At 49.2% G+C, this 27809-nt stretch overlaps 1 protein-coding gene and 1 long non-coding RNA gene across 13 annotated transcripts in view; one reads left to right on the top strand and one right to left on the bottom strand.

Moving 5' to 3' along the window:
• Nucleotides 1-27809, bottom strand: part of MGLL (monoglyceride lipase) — a 136401-nt gene that overhangs the window by 84193 nt on the left and 24399 nt on the right. For 7 of the 12 annotated variants that reach the window (XM_077993715.1, XM_015130091.3, XM_077993723.1 and 4 more), the window contains exon 3: nt 8984-9090. In XM_077993715.1, the coding sequence (XP_077849841.1) occupies nt 8984-9090 (107 nt within the window). Of the gene's footprint in view, nt 1-8983; nt 9136-27809 lie in introns of all 12 variants that reach the window. The other 5 variants (XM_077993721.1, XM_077993717.1, XM_077993720.1 and 2 more) reach the window with 2 other exon arrangements.
• On the top strand, nt 8826-26733 carry LOC144339343 (uncharacterized). The gene is made up of 3 exons (XR_013414316.1): nt 8826-9393; nt 24761-25061; nt 26127-26733. It is a non-coding gene; the product is annotated as an uncharacterized LOC144339343 (long non-coding RNA).

Raw genomic sequence — 27809 nt, 5'->3', positions numbered from 1 at the left:
ATCCCTGCTGTTTCCCAGCCACCCAGTCTAGAGTGTTCTGTTACAGCAGCCTGGGCGCACTAAGGCACTCTCAGCAGATTTGAAGGCAACAACTGGGCTCCAGCCTGGGCTGGTTTCCTCCCAGGGTTACTGAGATGGAATGAGATGCTTGAGGAAGCCCCTTATAAACTGTGAGGTTCTGTGCTTGTGACTATTGTTATTTTTGAGGGGCCCAAGAATGCTGTGGGCTGCTGCTTAGAGACCAGAGTCCCCCCAGGGGGCCAAGTTCTAGACCCCTTGCACTCTAGAGCCAGACAGCTTGGGCTTGAATCTAGGGTCTGCCACATAGCAGCCGTGCCACCTTGGGCAGTGGCTTAACCTGTCTGTGCCTCAGCTTCCTCAACAGTAAGAGGAGGACAACAGTCTTGCCTCCTGGTAGTGCTGTGAGGACAAGTCAGATAAGGCGGGAACACATAAACACAGTGTTGAGCACATGCTGGGGGCTCAGTACTTGTGTCTTCTTAGGACAGGCCATGGGGGTCACCACAAGACAGAAGAGGCCTAGGCAGGTGGGGTGGATACAGGCTGTGCCGGGCTGGCTCTGGACCGGGACAGCGTGATGGGGACTTGTTAAAGGAGTGCACCTGCTCTTATCTCACTGCCTTATGTGGCATCCACAACATGTGGACTTGGGGGAGGGACCCTGAGACATCGTTCAATATGATGCAGACTAGAACTCAGCCTTCCGTTTCTAGAGGCAGATGTCATTACAAAGAGACTCAGGCTCGCCACTGTTGGGCCTTCCCTGTCTCTCACCTCTCTGCCAAATCTTGTTGCTTTTATCTCTGCGTCTCTCCACTCTGCTCAGGCCTCTTTATTCCTAGGGTCACCACCCAAGTTCATGGCTCAGAGAGGTCTCGTTGACACGGCCACACAGCACACGGCAAGTCCCTCCCAGCCTGGCAGCCCAAAGTCCTCCCCACACTCCCTGCCTTCGCCTTGCAATCTGTCTTCACGCAGCAGCCTTGGGTCGTTCAGAAGCCACACACGTCACAGCATATTGCTCCCCTGCTTGCAGCCCTCCCTCCAGTGGCTTCCAACATCCCAGAGCAGCCTCTGCTCCTCCTCCTTGGGCCCATAAGGCCCCTATCCACCACTGCTCACCGGCTGCTTTGTCTAAGCTGTGGCCATCCTGGCTTGCTGGCGACCTGGGAGCACCCTGCTAGCCCCCGCCCCCGGGCCTAGACTCCCTCTGCCACCTGGACCTTGGCAAGAACGGGTCCAACTGACTGCCACAGCCTCTTGAAAGGCTTCCCGAACTGCTGGGCAGAGGGAGCCCCTCTCCCTGGCAGCCTCCTGCCTCTTGCCTCCCCTGCACTGGGCAGGACATAACATTTCTCCTTATTCACTCATGTCTGCCTGGCTCACTGCTGGACTTCTGTGCCTAGAACAGTTAGGAGTGCAGTTGGGCACTCAGTGAATATCAAAGAATGAATGAAGAAGAGTTCCTTCACCTGAATGCTCTTTCTCCGTATTTCCCTGTTCAATCTCACCTCCTTGAGGAAGCATCCTTTTGAAGTCTGGGCCAGAACTTTCAATAGCTGCAATGTCTCCCCGAACCTTGCTTTGCAGGTGAGCTGGCAGGTGCTGCATGTCTAATAGATGCCTGGCGTTGTGTATGGTTTTTTACACACACTCTCTCAGGGGTCCTTAGCAGCAGCAGCAGCAGCATCACCCCTGGCGGCCTGTTAGAAAAGCATATTCTTGGGCCCAACAGCAGACCAACTGAATCTGAATCCTAGGGCGGGCCCAGCCATCTGGCTTTCAACAGGCCTTCCTGGGGATGCTGCTGCCACTGGAGTTTCAGACCCTGTGCTATCTCATTTCGTCTCCACGGCCACAGAGCAACCTTGTTATTATCACGGTCATCATTTTACAAATGAGCAACTGAGCTGCATGGAGGTTTTTGTTTTGTATAACAAAGAGACAAATGACCTCATATCAGAGAGGGCACACAAACTCAGATCCGAGGTTTACACCAAATAAACTCAACAGACTTTCATCAAAGGTGGAGCATTCACTATGCTTAACAGTGAATGAAGAGGGAAGAGGAGGAGGCAGGGAGAGGAAGGGAAGGAGCTGGCAACAGCAGAGACCCTGCGGGTCTCAGGGTGGCATGGTCCACTCTCCCACACTCTACCAGTTGCAGCAAGTTCACTGTCACCCACCCTCGGAGTTGGGCCCCCATGAACTCTTGAAGCCTTAAAGGGCAACTCACTCTGTTATTTTAATTCTCGTATTTACTAAGGCAAGAAAAACGGTTAACACATTTTTCAAACGTTTCAAACAAAAATATATTACTTGTAACCGATGGCAGTTTATTTTAGAGTACTTCCAGCAAGAGACCTTGACTCAAATCTGTCTCCCTGGATGAAAAACACTTGTATACAATTATTCCCCCTGAATTTCCTAAATACTCTTCTTCTGACTGGGTAGGACCCACCCGCCAAAAAGAACCGCGCTTAACTGCCGCCCACAGACATTACCTCAAAACTTCCTCTTCTCACGTGCCCCAGCTGAGTTAAAACACACACACACACACACACACACACACACAGAGAAAGCCCTCTTTAACACTTTCCCTCAAATATTTGCAGATAATTAATTCACTGTTAATCAGTTGAGGATGGTTCCTTTATACTCTGTAAATACAGAGGAGGCGTCTCTGGCCCCAGCAAGTGCGCTTGGAGCTGAGCGTGTGTGTTAGGAAGTCAGGGGGCTGCTCCCTGGGGAAGGGCCCTTTCCAGCAGGACTGCAGGGAGCGGGCCTGCTGGCGCCTTCCAAGGTGAAATGGGCCTCAGATTCCCGCCGTCTCTCGCAGCAGCACCTCCCGGGTGGGGCCGTGTGTGGCCTTCTCTCGGAGTCCTCCTGGCCTCCTAGGGGTGAGACCGGCCCTTCTGCCTGCGTGGAAGGCCGAGGGGTTTCCAGTGAGTCACTGCAGCAGCTGGCAGACCCAGGGACCAAGAGAACGCCAGCCCTGGTTTTCTCCCTGCTATATTTAGAATGTTGCAGAAAATCCCATCTTCTGGTGTCCCCACCTGTTCACACATGGCAGCAGCCCCTCTGTTTCTGTCTGCCCATGCACCTCTCCCTCATGGGCCCTGCTCTGGGGCCCCTCTCCTGAGAATCTCCAAAGTCTCCTGGTGGCCTTCCATCCTTCCAGGCCCCAGAGTCCTTCCCAATAAATCCTGTCTTCACTGGCTCCAAACCGTGCCTGTGTGGCCTCCTCTGCTTGGTGGTGGTTCTCAACCTGGGCTGCGCATGAGAATCGCCTCGTGTATCTTTTAAAATCCTGATGCCCAGGTCACACTAAAGACCAACAAATCAGGATCTCTGAGGGGTAGGGGAGGGGGAGTCCAGGCTTCAGGATTTTTTGACTCCCCTGTGATCCTGACTGTAGCCAAGGTGAGAACCATGGCTCTCAATGATCGGAGCCCTTCCTCCTGCTGACAAGCTTCCACTCTCCCGACAAGACCTGGCCACCCTGCCGGCCCTCCAGGCACTGAGGATGCCTTGAGCCCCGGAGGTGCCACACCCCTGTCCAAGCTGCTGGCCTGGTGGCGCCTCTGTCCCAGCAGTGCCTCCACGGCACTTACAGGCTCTCCACCTGCTTGGTCACCAGACTCAGGTCCAGTGGCCACGTTCCTGGACCCTCTCCTCATTGAGGGGAACCAGCAGTGCCCCGCTTATGTGGATACCTTAATGTGGATGCTCTACCCTTAATATTTAAAGCATTTCTGGTCTGATCTATTTCAGCTTATAAACTCTTCCAGTCCGTCAACAAACACTGGTGATGCCTCCACTTCCTGCTCAGTCCAGGAATGGACTGCGCTGTGCAAAGATGACGAGAAGGTTCTTGGGGGAGGGAGACAAGTGAATGGACAACACAGTGTAAGACACTGTCTTTGCCTGCCTGCAGTGGTTGCCTTGGCCTAAAGGAATAGTTCCCACACAGGATAATACATGCTATAAAAAGCTATGCCCTTAGAGAGGGACTGCTTGCTTTCTCTGGGGAAGACAGGTCATGTTCTCATTAGGACAACAGTTACTGTGTCCATGCATTTCTCCTTGCTTCACATCTCACCCAGAACAAACACCCAATTAGGAACTTCAATCAATACTTATTAATGATGTCAATACTAATAGCCTTCACACCAAAACCTTCAGAAAGAACACAAGGATGGGTGAGAAGAAAGGAAACCCAGTGAGTGAGCTGAAATGCCCAGAAAATACATAAAGTAGAAACAACTGGGGAAATGCTCATTTAATAATAAACCCGGGAGTGTGGCATGGCAGAGATGGATAGCCATCAGTAATGTCCATTCTCTGTGTCTACCTTACCAACAGAAGTTTCTGTTGTTTAGCTCAGTAGTTAACAAATTACAGTTCCTGCCTCCCTTGCAGCTAGGCAGAGCCCTGTGAACAGCGCTGGTCAATGTGGTGTAGCTAGAGCCTTCTAGGATTTCTAAAGAAGGTTTGCCTTCCCAATAGGAGCCCAGCCCTTTTTCTCTGTCACTTCCTGCTTCATCTACCTGTTAGAACATGAGGCCGGAGGTAGTGCCCACACAGATGAAAGCCACATGCTAAGTAGTACCAGCTGAGCAAACTACAGATGGAACCCTGGGCATTGATGGTGCCATGGAGTCCTTGCACCTGTCTCAGACGTCACGTGCCCTGGAAGAACATGAAACTTCCCTTTGCTAACACATGTGCAGTGAGAATGAGTCTGCTTGACTATACAGCCACAGGTTCCTCACTTATGAAATGGGGATAATAAGATTAATTGTTATGAGAAATTAGAGATCATATGAGAAAATTGCAAGGTACCGAGCCTGGCATGCTGTTGACACGGAATAAATGACAGGAATCACAATTTTCACTGCTGGCAAGCTGTTCAAACCCATGAGGTCATTCTGTACAAATTCTGAGGTTAAAATGGAAAACAAAGTTAAATTAGATGCTTACTGAACATGACTGTGAGCCCACCAATCTACCAGGCATGCTGGAGACACAGCCAGACTGCCACAACCACAGCGCCTAGAGGTTTCTGTCTGAACAGTGAAATACTGTAATGCATTGAGCAACGAGACCCATGGTAGTAAAATCAGTTAGCGTCAGATTTACAGAAGCCAGTGTTTCCATAAATCGTGTCATAGAAACTGGCAGTGAAACCACTGTAGGCAGCTCTGTCTACTTTGTAAAGCATTTTCCTGTCTATTGCTTCACTGTATCTTCAGAACAGCCTGTGCAGGCCTGAGGGGTGACCCAGCCCACTCAGGGCAGCCACACCGGGACAAGAACCTAACTCCCAGCCTCAGTCCTGCTGGTCTTGCTCAGAGCCCTGGGGTCACGCCCACCTGGGTACACAGCACAGCAGCCGGTCTACATTGTAGCTGGAGGGGACTTGGACAGGGTAGAGTGAAGGGGAAGAACGCAGCACACACTGCTGGGCCCTTGATGCATTATCTCACAGCAATCTGTCAAATAAATGCCCTGACATTCTCCCAATATTTGCTTTATTTCAAAATTTTTTTTTTGAGACAGGATCTTGCTCTGTCCCCCAATCTTCTGCCATAGGACAGCATTATCTTGCCCATTTGGTAGATGAGAACATCAAGACTGGTGATAGTTAAAAAAGGTCCAGATCACGGCTTGAACTCCCTGTTGAGTGGGCCCTGGACTGGGTGTATTAGTGTCTGAGCCCTTTTGCTGTCTGGAATGAAAGCTGCAGTGGCATGCTTCCAGCGACACCCTGGAGTGCAGATGACAACATGGCTAAAGACATGGGAGGTTTGGACATTGGAGCCCGGAGGTGCCACGGGCCCTGCAGCAGTGTTTTCAGCTCTGTTTTAGTATTCAGTGTATCTCCAATGGGCACAACAAATGCCCTGACAGTCTCCCAATATTTGCTTTATTTATTTTTTTTTTCTTTTTGAGACAGAATCTTGCTCTTTCCCCTAGGCTGGGTACAATGGTGTGATCATGGCTTACTGCAGCCTTGAACTTTCAGGCTCAAGTGATCTTCCCACCTCAGCCTCCTAAGTAGCTGGCACTATAGGTACATACCATAGTGACCAGCTAATTTAAAAAAATGTTTTTTTGTAGAGACGGGATCTCACTCTGTTGCCTGTGCTGGTCTCAAACTCCTGGCCTCAAGTGATCCTTCCACCTCAGCCTCTCAAAGTGCTGGGACTACAGGTGTGAGCCATTGCACCTGGCCTATTTTATTTAAATTGAAAAGCTATGTTGGGCTGGGCACGGTGGCTCATGCCTGTAACCCTGGCACTTTGGGAGGCCGAGGAGAGTGGATCACCTAAGGTCAGGAGTTCGAGACCAGCCTGGCCAACATGGTGAAACCCCATCTCTACCAAAAACACAAAAATTAGCCGGGCATAGTGGCAGGTGCCTGTAGTCCCAGCTACTCAGGAGGCTCAGACAGAAGAATCGCTTGAACCTGGGTGACAGAGGTTGCAGTGAGTTGAGATCACGCCACTGCACTCTAGCCTGGGTGACAGAGCGAGACTCCATCTCAAAAAATAAATAAATAAATAAATAAAATAAAAGCTATGTTGGAAAGAATGCAGTCTGCATAGATCTCTGTAGGCATTTGTGCCTGGAAACATTGTATACAGTAATAAATTTTTTTCTTAGAAAAGTCTAGACAGCTGTGGCTGTAATGGAGCAGCTCAGGAACTTACATAACCTCAGCAATGCATCAGGTGACACATCGTGGATTCCAGACCTTATTAAATAAGAGGGTTTGCTGTTAAAATGCTGAACAGTGAAATACTATAATGCATTGAGCAACGAGATCCATGGTAGTTAGTGTCAGATTTAGCATCCATTTGCTCCTCTCCCTCCCCAACCTTCTAAGGAAGTTTTGACCTGGGTTCAAATCCTTCCTTCTTCACTTACTAGCACATTTCTCAGCAAGAAGGAAATACAGCCAAGATCACAAGCCACCAGTACCTGCATCGCCAGCCTGCACAAGATCCCTGAAATGGCAGCCCATTTACTTGGCTTCCTTCTACTAAGCAAGCCACAGTCATTTCCATCCATAGACAACAAAAGTCACACACACAAGCCAACAGGGTTCATTTCTTGAATTACACACTTTCCTTAAACACTTGCCAGGGAGATTTCCATGAGTCATTCAAAGAGCTTGAAACAGGTGAACACCAACAACCACTTTCGTACTATATTTAGAATGTCACAGAGAGCTCTGCCTCAGCTTTAGATGTTATTCTGGAAACATCAAAAGGTGGGCTGTTTCTTTTCTCCCTTTATTCTAAAAAAGGAGGCTTTTAAAATTGTTTCTCAAAGTGCCACAGTCAGACAAAATAAACAAGGAGCAACATTTACTTAATCCCACAGATTTGGCCAAGTTTTATCTGATAAGAAGGTGGTTGGTGCTAAGATACAAAATAGATTCTTGGGACTCTAGCTGCATAGTACAAATATTCTTTGCCTTCAGGATGTCTCTAGAACATAATGATGATGAGTGTAACAAATTTTAAAGGACGCAAATGCAATAGGAAAAAAAATTCCTATCTGAGGCTTTTACATGTAAGAAGTACCAAAGTTAATAATGACACAGTCCCCATACTAAAAGCCTCAGAGATAATCCTCAAATATCATTCCTCAAACAGTCTCACAAATATTACTGGGACAGTTTGCAAAGCACTAAAGAATGTCACAACTATGGTAAGAAAGAATTAGTCAATACTGTCAGTTATGAGGATGCTTGTATATATCCAGCTGAATAAGAGCTCCTGGCAAATCACATTTGCAGCTCTTTACCTACAGAATGTCCCAGCAAGCTTTTCACCTCCCGTGCAGCTTCTCTGTACAGATAAGGCTTTTCCGCATTTACAAGGACTCCCAGGCCTTTGTCACTGCTCCCCTGTCCCTCTTTTCAGAGACATCACTTAATTATTATCAATTTTCAAATCAGATAAAACAGAAGCAACATTTCTGGATCTGGGTCACAATTATAGAATTTTACAATGAAGCTGTGGGGAAATCACCGTGTTTAGTCACAGGGAAGTCTTAATTTTAAAAAGTGTTAGGCAAAGAACTAAACTGGGAGACTTCCCAGCCATAGAGAATGTTGCAAACATGATTATGAAACTACGTACCGACTCAGGCAACGAACACTGGATTTTGACAGTTGTGGATTTTGCTGCAGGACAAAGAATCAAAGACCTGGCCTGGGGTTGTGTGTGTGTGTTTGTGTATGGATGTATGTTTATGTATGCATGTATATGTCTATATGTATGTATGAATGTGTGTATATGTGTGTAGGGGTGTGTGTGTGCACGCACATGTGTATGTATGTGTGTGTGTGCGTTTTATGTGTATGTGTATAGGTACAGGTGTGCATGTGTGGGTGTATGTATGTGTGCATGTGTATGTGTGTGCACATGTGTGTATGACTATATGCATGGGTGTGTGTGTGTCCCTGTATATGTATGTGTGTTGGGTTTTCTTGTGACCAATATGGCCTGTTGAGGATTCTACTATTCTCCTGGTCTGAAATGCTTGGTAAACCTCGTGTGGTTAAACCGGGATTTACATTGCACTTGAACTGACTACATCATGTCCATTTGAGGGCACTTGGAGAAAAACTAGGGCCCATTTTGAGAGAAAGCACTTTATAAATGCAGGAAAGAATTCCTTGGCCTCGGGTAAGTTCTGAGATAAACATATCCGACTTTGTTTTCCAGTTGAGGTTTCTAATCAGCCTGCATTCAGTCTCAGACGCTACAGAATGTGCCCCTCAGACATTTTTTTTTGTTTATGTAACTACATTTTTTTACTTAGAAACATCCATGGGGAATAGAAGAATTGAGAAGGAAGGATGCTGGCGGTGAGATGGACTAGAGAGGGAGATCTCCAAATTGTCAGGGCCCGGCCAGCTCTGACGGCGCCCTGGGACACTCACCATGGTCGTGGGCGAACACCAGCAGGTCCAGCCCCATCAGCATCTGAGCCAGCTCTTCATAGCGGCCACAGTGCTCTCCAGCTCCATGGGACACAAAGATGAGGGCCCTGGAGGGACGAGAAGGGAGCCTGGTTAGGAAAGCCCAGATGGGGCTAGGCATGGTGGCTCACGCCTGTAATTCCAGCACTTTGGGAGGCTGAGGCGGGCAGATTGCCTGAGCTCAGGAGTTCAAGACCAGCCTGGCCAACATGGTGAAATCCTGTCTCTACTAAAATACAGAAAAATTAGCCGGGCGTGGCAGTGTGCACCTGCAGTCCCAGCTACTTGGGAGGCTGAGGCAGGAGAACTGCTCGAACCCAGGAGGCAGAGGTTGCAGTGAGCCAAGATGGTGCCACTGCACTCCAGCCTGGGTGACAGAGTGAGACTCCGTCTCCAAAAAAGAAAAGCCCAGATGGCTGCCACTGTGCTGCAGCAGCACCAGAGTTTACACAACCTCAGCAACACCAGGAGCCACACCACGGGCTCCAGGCGTTGTCAAATTAGAGGAGTTTGCTGTTAAAATGCTGAACTTCAGAGTCACACAGAATGGAGCCCAAATCCCCGCTCTTCCTGTGGGCTCCTCGGGCAGAGCTCTGGTCCCATGAAGTTTCATTTCTTCGCCTGTAACATGGTAAGAATAGCATCACTCTGCGGGTGCTTGTGAGGCTCATGGGAGCTAATCGATGTCAATGGCCCAGGCAGAGTGCTGGCGCGGGGCAGGCAGGTCCTCCACCAGGGTCTGCTTCCTCCCTCGGGGGCGAATGTGGCGACATTTAGATTCCAAACTATCCAATTTTCAAGACCTATATTCTTAGCAGAAGACCCATGGAGAGCTAGAGTCTCCTTCAGGCATGGAGTAAATGCCATGAGGGATACCCACCAACTTCTGCTGCTGCTAATGGTGATGGGGGGAGAGAGGAGGAGGAGGAGAACAAGCTGCCACCTTCCTGAGCGTTTACTATACACCCGTTCCTCTGCAACTCCACATGCAAGATTTCTAATCCTCCAGTCATCAGATGATTTATCTTCTTTACAGATGAGAGTGAAACACGTAGAAGTTAAGTGAGTTGGGCCAGGCAAGGTGGCTCATGCCTATAATTCCAGCACTTACAGAGGCCGAGGCAGGCAGATCACTTGAGACCAGCTTGGTCAACATGGTAAAACCCCATCACTATAAAAAATACAAAAATTCAGGCGTGGTGGCACACACCTGTAATCCCAGCTACTTAGGAGGCTAAGACTGCAGTTGCAGTTGAGCCAAGATTGTGCCACTGCACTCCAGAATGGGACTCTGTCTCAAAAAAAAAAAAAAAAAAGAAAGTTAAGTAAGTTGTCCAAGTCACACAGCAAGTTGGCAAAACGCCATTCACAGTATGTTACCACTGGCTTTCTGGTCTCCAAGAAGCTGCTGTAGGGCTCAGAACACAAGCCATGGAGTCAGGACAGACGTTGCCTTGGCAGAGGCCCCCCGTGCCTGATCTGGCAACCTCTCCTGGGCCTTTCTGCTTGGCCCTGGCCTCTCCGCACACCCCCGCTGACCGTCACTCTGGTTCCCCTGTTGCCTGCCTGCTTCCTAATGCCCCTACCTCGACATCAGCCCACAACCCTCTGAGGACTGGACCCCAGAGCTGTATCCCAGCCGAGCGACATGAACAGGGTCCCAGCTGAGGACACAGACACCTCATTCTACAACTGTGTTCTTCCTATGACTCTTTTTGGCCAGGCTGTGTAAGGGCAGAATGGCACCAGTTTGTTTTATGGTACTTCAATTAGCCCCATTTTTCAAATCACCTTTGCCATCTGTCCTTTTTCTTTTTCCTTCCTTTTTCCTAAAAACAGCAGAGGAATGTTCACGCCTTCTTCACTGCTCCATGGAATGCCCAGCCACCTCCACTCGATCAGATGTGTACTTGTGTAAATGACACCTGCCCGCCTCACATTTCTGGGGTTGGCTGATGGGATTTCTTTCCTGCATTTCCCTTGGCTACTGAGGAGCATGGCTGGAACCTCTAACTAGTCAGCATCTTCCGTCTTCAAAAGGGGCTGTGCTTCCAGAAGGGATAGCTTAAATCCTTTAACCCCCTTTGGGAGCACAGCCACTGCTATCATAATTCAGGCTACTGTTAATGCAGACAGACAAGTCGTTGAGCTGGATCATGCAACTCTCCGGCCTCTCACCACAGCCAGGGGCCACCCAGCAGAAAAGGACTTCGGGGTTCCATTTAGCAACCAAAGAAATGGCACAAGACATTGCCATCATGCCTGGAATTGCCTGTCAAGAGAATCCAGCACCAAGTCAATATGTGCAAAAACACGTGGTCTCTTACTCTACAGCAATTCCTTCTAATCCAGAGGTTCTCAACTTTGGCCACATATTAGAGTCACCTGGGGAGCTTTCAAAAAGGCTGATGCCTGGGTCCCACCCCCAGGGGACCTCTGGGTTTAATTGGTCTGAGGTTAGAAAAGCTCCACAGTGGCTCCGATGTACAGCCAAGGTGGAGAAGCACCTGTTCTCATCACAGTGTTGAGCTTAGGCCATGGTGCTGCTCAGAGGCTAAGTGGAACTTAAGCATGGTGAGAATGCAGCCATCGTGGAAACTTAGAGCATGCTTAGAGCCACCAATCTCCCTGGGGGGTATGCTGGGTAGACCACGGGTTCTAGCCATAAGGGTTGACCAATATAGCCATCCCACTGCAGGCGGTGGGGACCACTGCCACCCTTCTCTCTGCACAGGAAGAGCCCGTTGGCAGCACCTGCAGGCTCAGCCTTCGACAGCCCCACACTTCCACCCCCAAGGCCTGGTCAGCACCCTGAGAACCCATCATTGGACACCTGGACTCATTCTGATCTTCAGCTTCTGTTGTGGTAAGTAGGTTTCTCCTTAGTGCCTGGATTCAGATCCTGCCTGGACCCCGATTCTGATAACTCAATCTCCCCTTCCCCCTGGCTGCCACATTTACATGTTCCCAGGACCTTAGTGTGTTTTGTAAATCTGTCCAGCAAAGTGAAATCAAATCACGTTACTCTTCTGCTTTAAGCCTTCCAGAGACTTTGCACTGCAACAGAACAAAGCCTGTCTGCCTCTGAAACACCTCTTCCCCTCTGCCCTGCTCCCAAGCTCCGAGGCCTCCTTTCTGGTGCCCAGATGTGCCAGGCAATGGTGTGCTGTTAAATGTTTAACAACTGGGTGTGGGGTGGTTCTAGGGTTCCTCCGCCCACTGCAGTGCCCAGGGCAGAGCCTCCTGGAAGCCCGCCTGTGCTGTGCTTACTGGCACCAGGGTTTCCATGTGCTTCACCTCACCCCCTGTGAGCACACCCCTCCTCCTGCGAGACCTTCCGCCTCCTTCCCCACACACCTGCTGCAGGTGGAGCCACTGCTGCCGCTCCCTCCTCTCTTCAGACCTCTTCCCAGCCTGGCCCAGCCCTTCCCAGCTTCCCGCCCTGTTGCCATGAAGACAGCCGGCCATATCCTGAGCTATGTGTGTCTGCATTTGTCTCTCTGGGTAAATGGACAGACCCCAGCTCCAGGCTTCCTGATGGAAGGTCACATTCACCACTGGATGCTGGGTGCTGCGTGGAAGCTTCCCCTTCAGGGTTTTACAAAACATTGTGCTTCTATTTCTGCTCTAAAAACATACATGACCGAGCACTGAGAAACCCAGATGTGGAGGAAATGCACATCCCAGTTGCTGGGAGGCTGTGAACAGACAGCAAAGTTCAGCCAGAACAACCTAGTTGGACTCCCAGTGTGACCACGCAGGACCCTGGGCAAGTCGCCTGATGGCCCTCAGCCTGTCTCCTTGGTGTTGAAATAGAAAGAATGGGATGGCAGCAACAGTGGGTCCTACTTTCCTTCAGCTGAGTCTGCAAATGTGAATGAGAGCTTATTACGTGCCAGGTCCCCGGGACACTGAGATGAACAAACAACGTTGTCCCTGCCCGCACACAGCTTGCAGTCACTCAGCAGAGAACACATGTGTGATTGTGTACTGTGAGGAGCACTGTGAGCACCACGAGAGGGTCGACAGATAAGGGAGCCTGACCTAGACTCCAGGGAATCGCCAGGGAAGACCCCTGAGTGTCTGAGTGACTGGGAGTTGTCCTGGTGCAGAGGTCCTGCTGGGGACACACAGGTGTGCCTACTCCAGGCACAGAAGGAAGGCCCTGAGTCCAGAACACCGTGTGGAGGAGGAAGGTGAGAGGTGCACAGAAGGCTGGGTCCACAGCCCCAGGGGCAGCAATGAGGCGCTGGAGTTCTCCTCTGTGCAGGGAATGGTACTCAGCAGGGCAGCGACCTGATCTGACTTCAGCTTTGTGAGGACTCCAGGGCTGCTGCGAATGGAGTGGGAGATGAGAGACAACATTCATCAAGGGGCTGACAGGGCCCTGAACAGGTGCCAAGGAAAGTGGTTGGTTTCTGCCCTTCCTCCCTTGCCGTTCTGCAACCTCAACAACACGCAGCAGCAGAAAATTAGCAGAGCCATTTATGCAGACAAGGCAATACCCACAGCAGCAGAAATTAGGTTGCAGAGGAGGCTGGCTAAGATCTTTTTCCTGGAACTTCTTTAACGGCTGCAGCCAGTTGGGAGCCAGTCGTTCAGGGAGAAGGCAATGACTGTGGGAGGGGCGCCCAGCCCCAGAAGCAGATGGCCTGCCTGGCATCCAGCCCCGGGAGGTGGGGCAGCTCCCAATAAAGCACACACAGCCCTCGAGATGAACAAGCCGCAGAGCCTCTCAGAATGTACAAACCAGGCTACTTTATCCTCTCCATCGAAAAACGAATGCCCCCTTTCTGCCTTTGTTCATTAATCAGGTGACCTAACCTCTCACCTGTGCCTCAGTTCATTCACCTGTGAGGTGGGGATAATCCCAACACCACCCGCCTCGGAGAATGACGTCACGAGGTAAATAAGGAAATGCGGATGGGGCAGGGGTCTTGTCTGGGCTAACGAAAGCCCCCATCACCGTCCGCTAGGAAGCCCTTTGCTCCAATGGCACAGGTGAGCCACTTGCCAGGTGAGTCACTCGCCATCTGGAGGTGTGGGGTGAAGCTCTGGCCCTCCCATGAGCTAGTTCCTAGACCTCTGTGGGCCTCAGTTTCTCCACCTGAGACACAGGAACACTGCAGCCTCCAGGGGTTTGGAGGTAAAATGAGACAACGTGTGTGCAAGTGCACCGAGGCCCTGCAGCTCAGGATCCAGGCTTCTGCCTTCATGACCATCTGCTCTGCCTCACCTGCCTCCTGCATGAGGAGGAGGATTCGGGGCCAGGGACAACTCACATTCTCATGGTCACTGCCAGCCCCATGGGCAAGACGCCTGCAATACACCAGCAGCCACCACTGCCTTGAAAGGCAGAGACCAGAGCTGAGATGAAAGGGGTTCACCTCCACCGAAGAGGCTGGCCTGTTCTGGCCAGACTCTGGACTTGGCTGGACTTGCTGGCCCTCGACTGTTCATCCACAGAGTGGGGATGACGGTGCCTCCCTAGGAGGCCGCCAAGAGAATTAAAGGGACAGTCCCCTAGAGCATGCGGAACGGCCAGCACTGAGGGGAAAACGCTAGCCTCCTTCCTGCCTGACCTTGTGGAAGCAACGCCAGGCTCCCTTAAAGGAAGAACGGAATGCCCAGCGGAAGGAATGTTCCCTTCATTTTCTTAGAAAAAATCAGGAAAATGAACGTTTTGTTGGAGGAAATGTATGGTCAGAGGGATACAGTGTTTGTTCCTGCCACTAGGTGGGTGGGGATGCCGTCAGTCCTGGGCGAGGGGAGCCTCGGGGACACTAGTCCCACGACCCTTGGGATGTCCTCGCTGGAGGGGCGGGAGCATTGCCTGCCTCTCCAGGGCAGTGCCTGTTCTTGATTCTTGCTTATTCCAGAGCATCCCACTCATTCAACTGGATCCCTCACTTCATCTTCCACTTCTACCAAACTCCTTCCTGCCAAATTTTATGACTTTGACAAATTTGACCAGCACGTCTGCCGTCGGGGCTGCGTGTGGGCTTGTGAGAGTGAGTTGGATCCCTTTCCAGTAATTAAAGCAGGAGCATGATGGCTCTGTGGAAGCCCAGATCTAACTTGTCCTTCCTCTTGGAGTTCCAGGGGGCTTTGGTTCCTCTCTGTCTCTGGCAGGGCTCCCACAGCGACAGTGCGCGGGGGACAGAAATAGAACAGAGCCAGTGAAGGAGCTAAAATCTCACAGAGGAAACTAGAAATAGACTTCTTTGTATAATAAAACAGATCAATAACGCCTGCCTCCCAGGGAGGGCCTTGGAGAGGACTGATTGAGAGAATTTATGGAAAATCACCAGCATGCTGCCTGGTGCAGAGTTAGGCATTAAATAACAGCCAGGGCTGACAGCTGACACCTCGGCCAGATACAGGTCAAAGTGTGTTATTACATATTAACTCATTTAACCCTCACAGCACCCCCATGATGTGGGTACTGTTATTTCCCATTTTACTGATGAGAAAAGTGAGGTCCAGAGGCTGGACAGCTTGCCTGAGGTCACACAGCCAGTAGGTTTTGAGCCCAGCAGAATTTTAACTCAGCCAGGCTGGCTGGTAAGTCTGCCTTCTTGATCACTATAATTAAATAATAAGACAACACCATGTAATGGTCAGGTTGTGCCCCGAAGGCCCCTCACCCTGACCAGCTTATCCTCTCTCTGGTTGCCTGCCCCGGCACCCCTACCCTACCCTGTACTCCAACCACAGGGAAGGACGTGTGGTTCCTCCACACCCTGCCTCTGTCTATGCTCCCATGATTGGGCAGAGGCCTGTTCTTGCCCTCTGTGCACTCCGCAGTCCTTCCACGCTTCCCCAGCACTGAGTTATGTGCACCCTCCTGGGGCCCTGCGGTACTCTGTTCATGGCTCGTATCCAGAGTTCATTGTCCAGGGTATGTAGACCCTGTGTTCTTTGAGAAGAGATCATGTTTTATTCATTCATCCTGGTGTCCTGTCCCTAGCAGCCGGCACTGCCTCTGCTCCATGAATGCTGAACGAACGAATGAATGAAATACATCAGAGAGAGGAGAGACAACTGTGGACTGGAACAGTCATGAAGCATTCCTGGAGGCCTACAGACCACTCCCGCAGTGCCCAACAGTTTTGAAAGCACTCAATGCCCCAGGTTAAATCCCTTTTTGCTTTGCCTGGCTAGAGAGGCTTCTGGTACCTGCAGCTGAACCTGGTTATCCAAATGCTCCAGTGGAGAGGTGGGAACTCTTTTGGGCTCAAGAGGTGTGGGGGGATGTGAAAAGGGCATTAAAGGTGGGGCAGGAGGGGGTGGAATGGCAAGGGACACAAGGCCCTGAGGCACGTGGTGGCCAGGAGGAGCTGGGTGTGAGTGTGAGCAAAGCCCAGCCATGGTAGGAGGAGCCGCTGTGGACCATCCCCTGTGGGCTCAGCTTCAGGAGACCTGGGCTAGAATGTGAAAAGGCCCAGGACCCATCTATGGCTGGAAGGAAATTTTGAGATTTGGGAACACAATGGGAATTAGACTCATCATCCCTGACACCCAACACAACCTTAGCTTCTTCTTAAAAGGCATATTTTGGGGCGGGTGAGGTGACTCACGCCTATAATCCCAGCATTTTGGGAGGCCAAGGTGGGGGAAGACTGCTTGAGGCCAGGAGTTTGAGACCACTCTGGGCAACATGGTGAGACCCCATCTCTACAAAAACATTTTAAAAATTAGCAGAGTATGGTGGCGCAGCTACTTGGAAGGCTGAGATGGGAGGATCACTTGAGCCCCAGAGATTGAGGCTACAGTGAGTCATGATCATGCCACTGCACTCCACTCCAGCCTGGGTGACAGAGAAAGACCCTGTCTCAAAAAAGAAGAAAGAGACAGACAGACAGAAAGAAAGAAAGAAAGAAAGAAAGAAAGAAAGAAAGAAAGAAAGAAAGAAAGAGAGAGAGAGAGAAAGCAGACCTTTAATAGAGGCATTTTCCAAGAAGAGAACAAAATTGTAACCATAATAAAACAAAGCCACGGCACAGGTAAGCATTCTTTGATCTAATACTCCTTTCAGAATGGGCACAACTCAGACCCAGAGCAACTTTGCATCCAGCATATTTTAGCACAAATGCTGCACCCACCTCAAGCTATGTATTTTTTTTACTATCATAAAACACTACAAATCAGAAGCCCTTGGTTACGCCAAGGTGGGTAAAGTGACAATCACCCTGATTAGTGGTAAGTGTGCTTGTTGATTAAGAAGCAGTATCCTGTGGGCTGGGGCCCTGGAATCAGATTCTTTGGACTTGAATCCTGGATCTGCCCCTGACTGGCTGCAGGCCTAGGTGACAAGTGACTCAATCACTCTGTGTCTCAGTTTCCTCATCTGTGAAGTGGGTACTTATGGTAGCACCCACCTCCCAGAGGCTCCGTGACGATTACATTGGTAATGAGTGAAACATGAGCCCAGTGTGCGTTGGGGCACTCAACCCACATGAGCTAACATCATCTCCCCGGATGTGATCTCAGCATTACGTAACATTCTAAGCCATTTGACAAATTAGGAATTGGGCATGGAGCTGTTAAGTATTTAGCCAAAAATGCACACATGCCAAGCTTGGAGGGAGGGAGATCTGATTTGAAGACCGCCTTTCTTAACCAGTACACTACATTGCCTGTCGTGGACAATTTACGCCCACTGTGACCTCATGGCAGCAGGAGATAAGATGGAGAGAGGGGTGATAGATTGGACAATCCTGAAATAAAGGCACTGTTAGTCCTTCCTTTCTTCCTTCCTTCGTCCGTCAGGGGTTTACTAAGTGTACTTTGTGAAGCCACCTCAGAATCCTGAGTTGAATGAGACCTGGTCCCCTGCCCTTAAGGAAGTCGCATGGGAAATAATTTCCCTGACTCCCTATTTTCCCATTAGCACAGCCTGACACCAGCCTGCCCCGCAGCCTCTTGCCTCCCCCACGCTGGAATGCCTGGATTTCTAGCTCAGCTCTCCTACTCAAGTCCAGCCAGTCTGTCCACTTCCTGAGGGACCCCAGTCTAGGGGCCTGATCCTTCTCCCGCTCACACTGACAGATCCCACCATTTCCCCCGCGGGCTGGTGTGTGAACCTGCTCTGATGGAAATCCCAGGGGGTAGCCAGCCCCAGTGCGGCGAGGCCCAGTCCTCCATGTCACCCAGTCCTCCATGTCACCCGTGCCACTGAGACTGCAGCTGAGGTTGCACTGTGCCTGCCCAAAGTGCGGGCTTAGTTAGGGTGTGGCCAGCCCAGTGTCTGGGGAGGCTTCCTCTTCCTTTGGTGCAAATGTCCTGCTGAAACAAGTGCTCCCAGAAATAGAAGAAAACTGCAGAGCCTGACTCCCAAATTCCCTGTGTCAGGAGCTTTACCTTTCAGTATGAGCTTTCTTCAGATCATTGAAAGATCAGAATCCTACAGGAGCCTGAAAGCTCCTCCCGCACACCCCTCTGTCCCGGGCACTAGAGGGCCACCCTGCCTCCTCTCTCCCTCCTTTCTTTCTCATTTCTTGCTTGTCTTTGAGCCATACTGCTTGAAAGCTCTCTGAGAAGCATCTGCAGCCTCCAGGCTAACCACAGTCCAGCTCACATTTCGTGTCCTGATGATTCTACGTGGTTGCAGTTGATTATGTTTTGTGTATATTGGGAGTATCTGTGCATCTCTAAGCTCCCCCTACCCTGACCCCTACCCGAAAAGGGGAGGAATGCTTATTGAGCTAAGTGCTTTACATATGTCATGCCGTGGACTGAACTCCGTAATTATATCATCCCCAGCCTCCTCCCAAAACTGTGAAACAGGATGCTCAAATATTAACATGGGCTGTTTATCTCAGTTTTAAACTCTTGAGGCCAGGAGTTCCTTCCTCGCCTTTTATGGAAATTCCTTGAACTGCACTGGCTCCCTCAAGGCAAGAGGAGCATGAATCCTTTAATATGCAGCATCTGTTGAGCACAGTGACTCACACCTGTAATCCCAGCACTTTGGGAGGCCAAGGCGGGTGGCTCGCCTGAGGTCAGGAGTTCGAGACCAGCCTGAACAACATGGTGAAACCCTGTCTCTACTAAAAATACAAAAATTAGCCGGGCGTGGTGATGAGTGCTTGTAGTCTCAGCTATTCGGGAGGCTGAGAAAGGAGAATTGCTTGAACCCAGGAGCAGAGGTTGCAGTGAACCGAGATGGCACCACTGCACTCAAGCCTGGGCAACAGAACAAGACTCTGTCTCAAAAAACAAATGAACAAACATGCAGCGTCCCCACCCTCAGAGGTCACTCACTAAGTTCAAATCTATATGTCTAGGTCTCTCTCTCTAGAAGTTTACGTCTATCAATCTGGTTTTCAGATTCTTGTGTTAAATCAACACATCCACTTTTTTTCATGCCCAGACCAACACTACAGGCAGAAGTCCATTGCTGTGGTCCACACATGCACTTCTAAGATCTGAGGGACAGGGGTTCAAGAAAGGCTGGAGTAACGGCAACGGGCTTGCTGTGTGATGAACCCTGCCTTGTTATTTGAGAAAGTCACTCACAGCCTCAAGTGTCTCACTTGGAAAACAGGAATAATAATCCCTGCCTTGGTGGGTCGCAGTGGCTCACGCCTGTAATTCCAGCACTTTGGGAGGCCAAGGCGGATCACGAGGTCAAGAGATCAAGACCATCCTGGCTAACATGGTGAAACCATGTATTTTGTAAAAATACAAAAATTAGCTGGGCGTGGTGGCACACACCTATAGTCCTAGCTACTCGGGAGGCTGAGGCAGGAGAATCGCTTGAACCTGGGAGGCGGAGGTTGCGGCGAGACGAGATTGCGCCATTGCACTCCAGCCTAGTGACAGAGCGAGACTCTGTCGCAAAAGAAAAAAAAAAAAAAAGAAATCCCTGCCTTGCAGAAAAGCTTTGAAGATAAAAAGCTGCTGGTAGGTACCAGTTCACTTCTCTTGGCTTCCTCTCCTGCGTGTGCATGTTAGGGTTTCCTCAGTCAAGCCACTGGAGAACATGCAAAGCTATGTGGGCCCTTGGGAAGACCGCTCCAGACAGCCTCTTTAGACACATGGCAGGTTTTCTGGCCTGTGTTTTGCTTTTTAGCACATCTGGTTCCCATGAAGCAGGCACATCTGGGCAGAAACTGACGGGTTCCAATCCCACCCAGGGGCCATGACTCAAAACATTTTTTCTTGGGAGCAGTGATGTTGATTGTCAGCCTACCTAAGTCTGAAGGAACTCTCCATTCCTCCTTGGCTGTGAGCCAGATGGAACTCTTCCCAGCTCCAACATGTGAACCACAGTGGCTCCACCAGAGAAATAAAGCAATCGGAGTGGACCCAGGCACCTGGCAGAATGGCAGCCGCCCTGGACTTTGGCTGACTCAGCAGTTCCCAGGCCACATTCAGGTCTCACTCTGTAACTTGCATGAGTCTAGGGAGAGGCAGCGAAGGGCCTAGCTTGTCAGAATTGCCCAAACTGGAAGTTAAAAATCCCCAATTGGCATAAACCCTAATAAATCAAAACATTAGAAAAATAGGTTGTGTGTGAATATAATTTATTTTAAGAATGATAACAGTAACATATTTTGAGAGCTTATGGGCCAGGCACCCGGCTAAGGGCTCTCTATTCACAATCTCCTTCCCCATAATTAGAGAAGCTCTAGATCCCACGGAATCTTTTCAGATGTCAGTTTCTACCCCTCTGCATAAGTGGGTCTTATTTTATAGATGACAAGTTTTCTTCTTCTTTTTTTTTTTTTGAGACGAAGTCTTGCTCTTGTCCCCCAGGCTGGAGTGTGATGGAGCGATCTCGGCTCACTGGAACCTCCGCCTCCCGGGTTAAAGCGATTCTCCTGCCTCAGCCTCCTGAGTAGCTGGGATTACAGGTGCATACCACCACACCCAGCTAATTTTTGTATTTTTAGTACAGACGGGGTTTCACCATGTTGGCCAGGCTGGTCTTGACCTTCTGACCTCAGGTGACCTGCCTGCCTCGGCCTCCCAAAGTGCTGGGATTACAGGCGTGAGCCACCGCACCTGGCCAAGTCTTCTTGAAGTGTGTTGGAAGTTACTGGAAATTTTCTAAACATCTTGAAGTAAGGCTGTCTTCTATGATGTAAGACTATCTTCTATGATGTCGGGCTGTCTTCTGTGATATAAGGCTGTCTTCTGGCCAGGTGTGATGGCTCACACCTGTGATCCCAGCACTCCCGGAGGACAGGGTGGGTAGATCACTTGAGGCCAGTAGTTTGAGAGCAGCCTGGCCAACACGGTGAAACCTTGTCTCTACTAAAAATACAAAAATTAGCTGGGCATGGTGGCGTGTGTCTATACTCCCAGCATCTCAGGCGGCTGAGGTGAGAGAATTGCTTGAGGTCAGGAGCTCCAGATCAGCCTGGCCAACATGGCACAACCCTTCCTCTACTAAAAATACATAAATTAGCTGGGCATGGTGGCATGCTTCTGCGATCCCAGCTAGTAAGGAGGCTGAGGCGGGAGAAAAAAAAAGACTGTCTTCTATGAGGTAAGACTATCCTCTATTATGATGCCAGACTGTCTTCGATGATGTCAAACTGTCTTCTATAACGTCAGGCTGTCTTCTATGATGTAAGGCTGTCTTCTATGACATCAGACTGTCTTCTATGATGTAAGGCTGTGTTCTATGATGCAAGGCTGTCCTCTATGATGTCAGACTGTCTTCTGTGACATAAGGCTGTCTTCTGTGATGTCAGGCTGTCTTCTATGATGTCAGACTATCTTCCATGATGTGGAACTTTCTTTTATGATGTAAGACTCTCTTCTATGATGTAAGATTCTCTTCTCTGATGTAAGACTGTCTTATGATGTAACACTGCCTTCTATGATGTGAGATTCTCTTCTATGCGTCGTATGTAGGCCTCCTCAGAAGGATACCCATCTCCTTTGGGCTACAGAGTCTTTCAGATTTCTGTTGAGTTTTGATCTTTTGCTCATCCTTTTGGAAGAAAGTTAATGTGTGTCTAGTATTAGAAACTGAGGTAGTTAAGCCACTATGAAAAGTAGTTTGGAGATTGATTCTCAAAGAACTACAAACAGAACTGCCACTCAACTCAGCAATCCCATTACTGGGTATATACCCAAAGGAAAATACATCATTCTACCTAAAAGACACCTCCACTCACTTGTATGTTCATCACAGCACTATTCATGATAGCAAAGACATGGAATCAACCTAGGTGCCCATCAACAGTAGATCGGATAAAGAAAAGGTGGTACGTATATGCAACGCTATACTATGCAGCCATAAAAAGTAACAAAATCATATCCTTTACAGTAACACGGACGCAGCTGGAGGCCATTATCCTAAGCAAATTAATGCAGGAACAGAAAACCAAACATGGCGGGTTTTTGCATGTTCTTATAAGTGGGAGCTAAGCATTGAATACACATGGACATAAAGTTGGGAAAAATAGACACTGGGAATTACTAGAGGGAGAAGGGAGGGAGGGGGCAAGGATTGAAAAACTACCTATTGGGCACTATGCTCAATACCTGGGTGAGGGGATCAATCATACCCCAAACTCAGCATCATGCAATAAACCCAAATAGCAATGTACATGTATCCTCTGAATCTAAATAAAAGTTGATACTTTAAAAAACAAAACAAACAAAAAAAAAACTGAGGTGATGATGAGGTTGCTGTCCAGACCTTTCAGCCCAGATGAAGCAAAAGGCTTAGAATTACCCTAAGTAGTGACTTAAAAATTATGTTGAGGAGGAGTAATTAATGTTCCTGGTGAATTTATAAAGTGAAAAAAGTATGCCACCAAATCTGCACATATGTAATATTGAAGAATGCACACACCAACTCACACATATAATTTATGTGTGCTTAAAAAGGAATATGGGTCATTGCAGAAAAATAGAAAAATATAGATGAGCATAAAGGAAAAAGCAAACTCCATCCACAATCTTATCACCCAGTGATAATAATTATGAACATTATGATGTATTTCCTTCCAGGTTCTTCTTTTCCAAATATATTAAAATTCATTTATAATTATTTATACATTATATGTTTCTTTTAAATCCCGCTTTTGATTCCATAACATCTTTCCATGAACATCTTCCCATGGAAATAGCATCAACACTTACTTCCAGAGTTGCAGTGAGGTTGAATGGAGAGAGCATTGGAGAAAGCCCCTCCCTGCCCCACAGCTCCCTGCACAGAGCCCAGAACTTGGGCGGTATCTTGAAAATGGCTAATTACAAACACATGGCATTTGGGCCACTGTCCCTGCTCCCGAACTCAAAGCAGACATTACTAACCAATCCCAGTTCCCTTTTCTGAGGAACCCAGAAGCCCTCTGACCCTTTTTCAGCACCACACTCTAGACAGTCACATACTATCTTCCTACATTGGGGCTTGGCTTTGAGAAGCCTAACTCTGAGACAATCTTCAATTCACAATTTCCCTGCAGGACTATGTCACCACTACTTAGAGATTCAAGCCTTTAGTGCACAATGAATCTGCAGTTGGATCTTTCATATTTAGCTTGGGCTGTCATTAAAAAAGCACTGTGAAGCCAATGCATTAGGGTTGCCAAAATCAGTCTGGCTTCAGAAACTCCTGGTTAAGTATCCAGCAGATGAGAAACCTCCCTGCTGCGTGATTAGTGGCAGGGCAGAATTTAGTTTGAGACCAGTCCATCTTGACTCCTGGGTCAGCAGGACATAAGAACACTATCATACAACCCTCAAAACAGTGATGTACTGCAGCCAATGGTGCCCTATGGTGAGTGTCACGAGATGTTTAGAATCGTGCACTGAACCTCAGCAAAGCTCTCCCAGCGTAAGGATAATTAAATTCTAAAGTAGGCCTACCCTGAAGTTATTCAACTAGAAAATTACAAGCCACAGCAAAGATGTATTTCCATATAAATGTGCAAAAGCAAATCCAGCATCCACCAGCCTGAAACAGAGCGGGACGGACAGCCTGGTGCATTTACCACCTAATTTATCATGCTGCTAACATCTCTCTTTGGGCACTTACCACACTCCCCCGGGGCCAGTGCCTGCCTTACCCAGCCTGCTAAGCTGAGAGATTCTGGAAGGCGGATGCCTTACCCACTCTGCAGAGCCCCGTGGGAGGCCTGCAATCCACTGGTGTGCTTGAGGCCAGGGTGGCAGAGCAGAAGCCTGTGATGCCGTGTGGTCCCCAGGCACAAGAGGCCATGCTGTGCCGCACACATGACTGTCACTGTTGGCTGAGTGACCACATCAAAATCGTCTCTCCAGTTGTCTCTCACCATCCCTCTGCAGAGGGTATATCCCAGGACTGCGTTCCACTCCGCTTCTGGGATATTCTGTGTGGTTGTCCCTGAGAACACCGGGGCAAAGCTGAGAATCCTCCTGGCTTTTTGCAGGCAAAGAAAAATGTTCCTGAGGCAAATAAGAGAACCATGTCTCCTAAGTAATATTCCTCTCCACCTGTCAAGACTCAGGCTAGTCTTGCTCTGCATGCAGCCTATTTTCTGAGCTGGAAGGCTCCTGAAAATAGAAACTCAGGGTGAAAAGATGGAGATGGAACACAATCCTTTTATTATGGCTGTCTATGATTCCTTATTTATATGCCTAAAACTATATATCCAGAATGTCACTAGAATCCTCAAATATTCCAGATTAGAAAAACAAACAACATAAAAATCAACTTTTTTTTTTGAGACTTGGTCTTCTTCTGTCACCCAGGCTGGAGTACAGTGGTGCAATCATGGCTCACTGCAGCCTCAAACTCCCAGGCTCAAGCAGTCCTCCCACCTCAGCCTCCTCAGTAGCTGGGACTACAGGCACAAGCCACCACTGCCTGGCTTATTTTTATTTTTTGTAGAGATGGGGTTTCACCATGTTGCCCAGATTGTTCTTGAACTCCTGAGCTCAAGTGATTCTCCCACCTGGGCATCCCAAAGTGCAGGGATTACAGGCATGTGGGCCTACCATACCTGGCCCACTGTACCTGGCCCAAAATTCTTCATATAGCATATACCTCTCCAATGTATCTCCAACCTTCATCTCCAACTCTGCCCAGGTTGATGTCATCCAGAACAGCAAAAGGTGTGTGACATTTCATTGTGAAATAGATATAGGTATTAAAAAGTACAAACAACTCATCTGTGCAGGTCAAATAATCATGACAGGTGGAAACCCACGTACCTACTAACAGCCGAAGACACAAAGCACATGCCAGCACCTTGCAAGCACAGTGCATACCTTTCTCCCTGCAGGAGCAACCCACTATCCAGGGTTTTGTGAGAATCACTCTTTTGCTTTTCTTCGTATCTATGTATGTAGGAAAGCAGGAGCCTGTTCAGGTTCTCTATGCATCAGACTAGCCCATGAAGTGAATTCTTGGGGTGCCATAAAACAGGCAGCACATCTCTCTGAGCTCCCACCTTTAGCTTCAGCCTCTGCTTTGCTCTGAGTCACAGTCCTGGGGCTCCGAAGTACCCAGCTGGGACCCCAGGGCCCTGTTCTTGCCTCTGTGGCCCCTGCCTGTCCTCCTGCCCCTGGACTCTGCTCCTGGACTCTGGGTTCCAGGACTTCCTCCTTGGACAGGACCTTTGCTGAGTCCTCACTTCTCTTGGATTTGTTCTTTCCGTTCCCTCTGCTGTCACTCCTGGCCCTTATTACCCCAACAGCCTGAACAATCCCAACAGCCTCCCAACTCCACACCCTGCCCCCATTTCCCCCACTCAAATCTGTGCTTACACAAACGCCATATTCCTGTTGTGTCAACAGCCAAAATCACTGATGGCTCTGCTCTTACATCATCTCTCCGCACCTTTGCTGTGGCCTCTCCTCCGCTCAGGATGCCCTTCCCGTCCTCCTCGCCTGCAGGAAGGTTCCTATTGGTAGGAGGCTAGGCTCCACAGCCTTCCCAGGTACCCCAGTCACTGGGGCCCTGGTCAGGGTGTGTACAATGAAGTGAGGTCACAGGCGGTGCGGCCAAGCTGGAGAGCATCCGAGGGAAGCCGAGGGCAGAGCAGGGGAGCAGTCTCAGGAGCACTGCCTTTTAAGCCTGCAGCCGGATTCCCATGACGAAGGGAGAACTTGGAGCCAAACACCAAAGGCCTAGACAGGGCCCTCTGCCCAGCGTCGAGTCCATGGACTCATTGTTCTCTCGAGGACACATTCTTGGGACATCATGGAACATGCAATGCAAATTGCCAGGGACCAAGTGCTCTTAGGAAGCCAGGGAGAAGGACACTCATGGCTATGGAGTGTCCACATGCCCCAGAGACTCACCCATTGTCTCAGCAGGTCCTCCTCATGGCCCTTTGACATAAGTAGCCTGAGCACCAGTTTTCCAGATGGGGAAACTGAGGCTTCCAGGGGTGAGTGTAGCTATTCGTTAGGATCAGAAGAGCTGGGCCTTGAATGTGGACTCTCCCAACTTCGAACCTGCGCTTTGCTCTTTCTACTGCCCTCATGACCAGCTTTGAATCTTGCCCTTGCCGCTCGCCAGTCATGGGATTTCTGGTGCTTCCAGAACTCCTCTGAACCTACCCTGCCTCCCTCAGGGTGGGTGAGAAGGTGAAAGAGATTACGCACATGAACAGCATTTTGCCAGCTGTATCCTACTACAAGTGGGCTACCTCAAGTCCTTTCTCAGCACAAGACGTGTGTAAATAAACCAGGTTGAATGAATGAATGAAATCCACCAGTCAACTCTCTTTCCTCTTTCCTGTATCCTGGCTGATGTGTCATCTCCCAGCTGTGCCTCAGGAAGAGAGTGAATCAGGCTTCTTGGCAGCCCCCAAGCAGCTCACTACAGTAGTACCAGCAAAGGAAGGGCTTCATATTTATGAAATGAATAGATGACCCCATGTCTGCATATGATAATGAATGCATTTAACACTGTCCTTGTGGTAGCCCAGTCTTAACATTCACAAAAGAGAAGATGGTCTTTATGGTAGACTGCAAACTGATTGCCCCAAACTGCATTCTCTCTTCCATAGTTACAGAATTTTATAGAATTTTAACTGTTCATATGGCTGCCCAGATAAGGATCATATTTCCCAGCCTTCCTTGCACCCAGGTGTGGCCATATGACAAAGTTATGCCAATGGAATACGAATAGAAGTGATGTATGCAATTTCTACAACAACTACTTGAAACAATCTGCTTGCCTTAGACTTGCTCTTTCTCCCCAGCATGGTCTGGAACACAGAGACGGCAATGACCAGCTTTGGTGATTGAAGCACACTCTAAGTGGTGGTGGGACAACAAGATGGAAGGAACCTAGGTCCCTGGATGGCCATGTGGAGCACAGTGACCCTACCGACTTGGACTGCTCACCTCTGGACTGCTACGCGAGAGCAAAATAAACCTCTCTCTTATTTTGGCCACTAAATTTTGAGGTCTCTGTGCTCAGCCTGTACCTTAACAAATGAAGACAAAATAAGACCCCTTACATAGGGAAGAGCCAGTTGACTTGAGTTCCGATCTACACTCTGTGACTTCCTACCTCTGTGAGTTTGGGCAAGTTGCTGAACTACTGTTTCTTCATCTGTGAAATGGGGAGAACCACGGGACCTATAGTGAGAATTAAATAACATAGAATATACACAATAAAGTGGGCTACTGTTATGGCTACTGTTATCATCATCTTATCAAAATGTTTTCCTGCCTGTGGAGCCCCAGCCAGGCTACCTGTGCATTAGTCAGCCTGTACCAGAGGAAATAGCTTTTATGTTGGTCCCCTGTGTGGTTAGTTATGTGTCTTCCTGCCACAACTGATCTTATGTCCTCACATCCATTTTAATGCAAAAGCCCT

Source organism: Macaca mulatta, chromosome 2, assembly GCF_049350105.2.
Source record: "Macaca mulatta isolate MMU2019108-1 chromosome 2, T2T-MMU8v2.0, whole genome shotgun sequence".
NCBI classification, from domain to species: domain Eukaryota; kingdom Metazoa; phylum Chordata; class Mammalia; order Primates; family Cercopithecidae; genus Macaca; species Macaca mulatta.
Note: the sequence above shows the minus strand (reverse complement) of the source record. Positions and strands in the feature narration are given on the sequence as shown.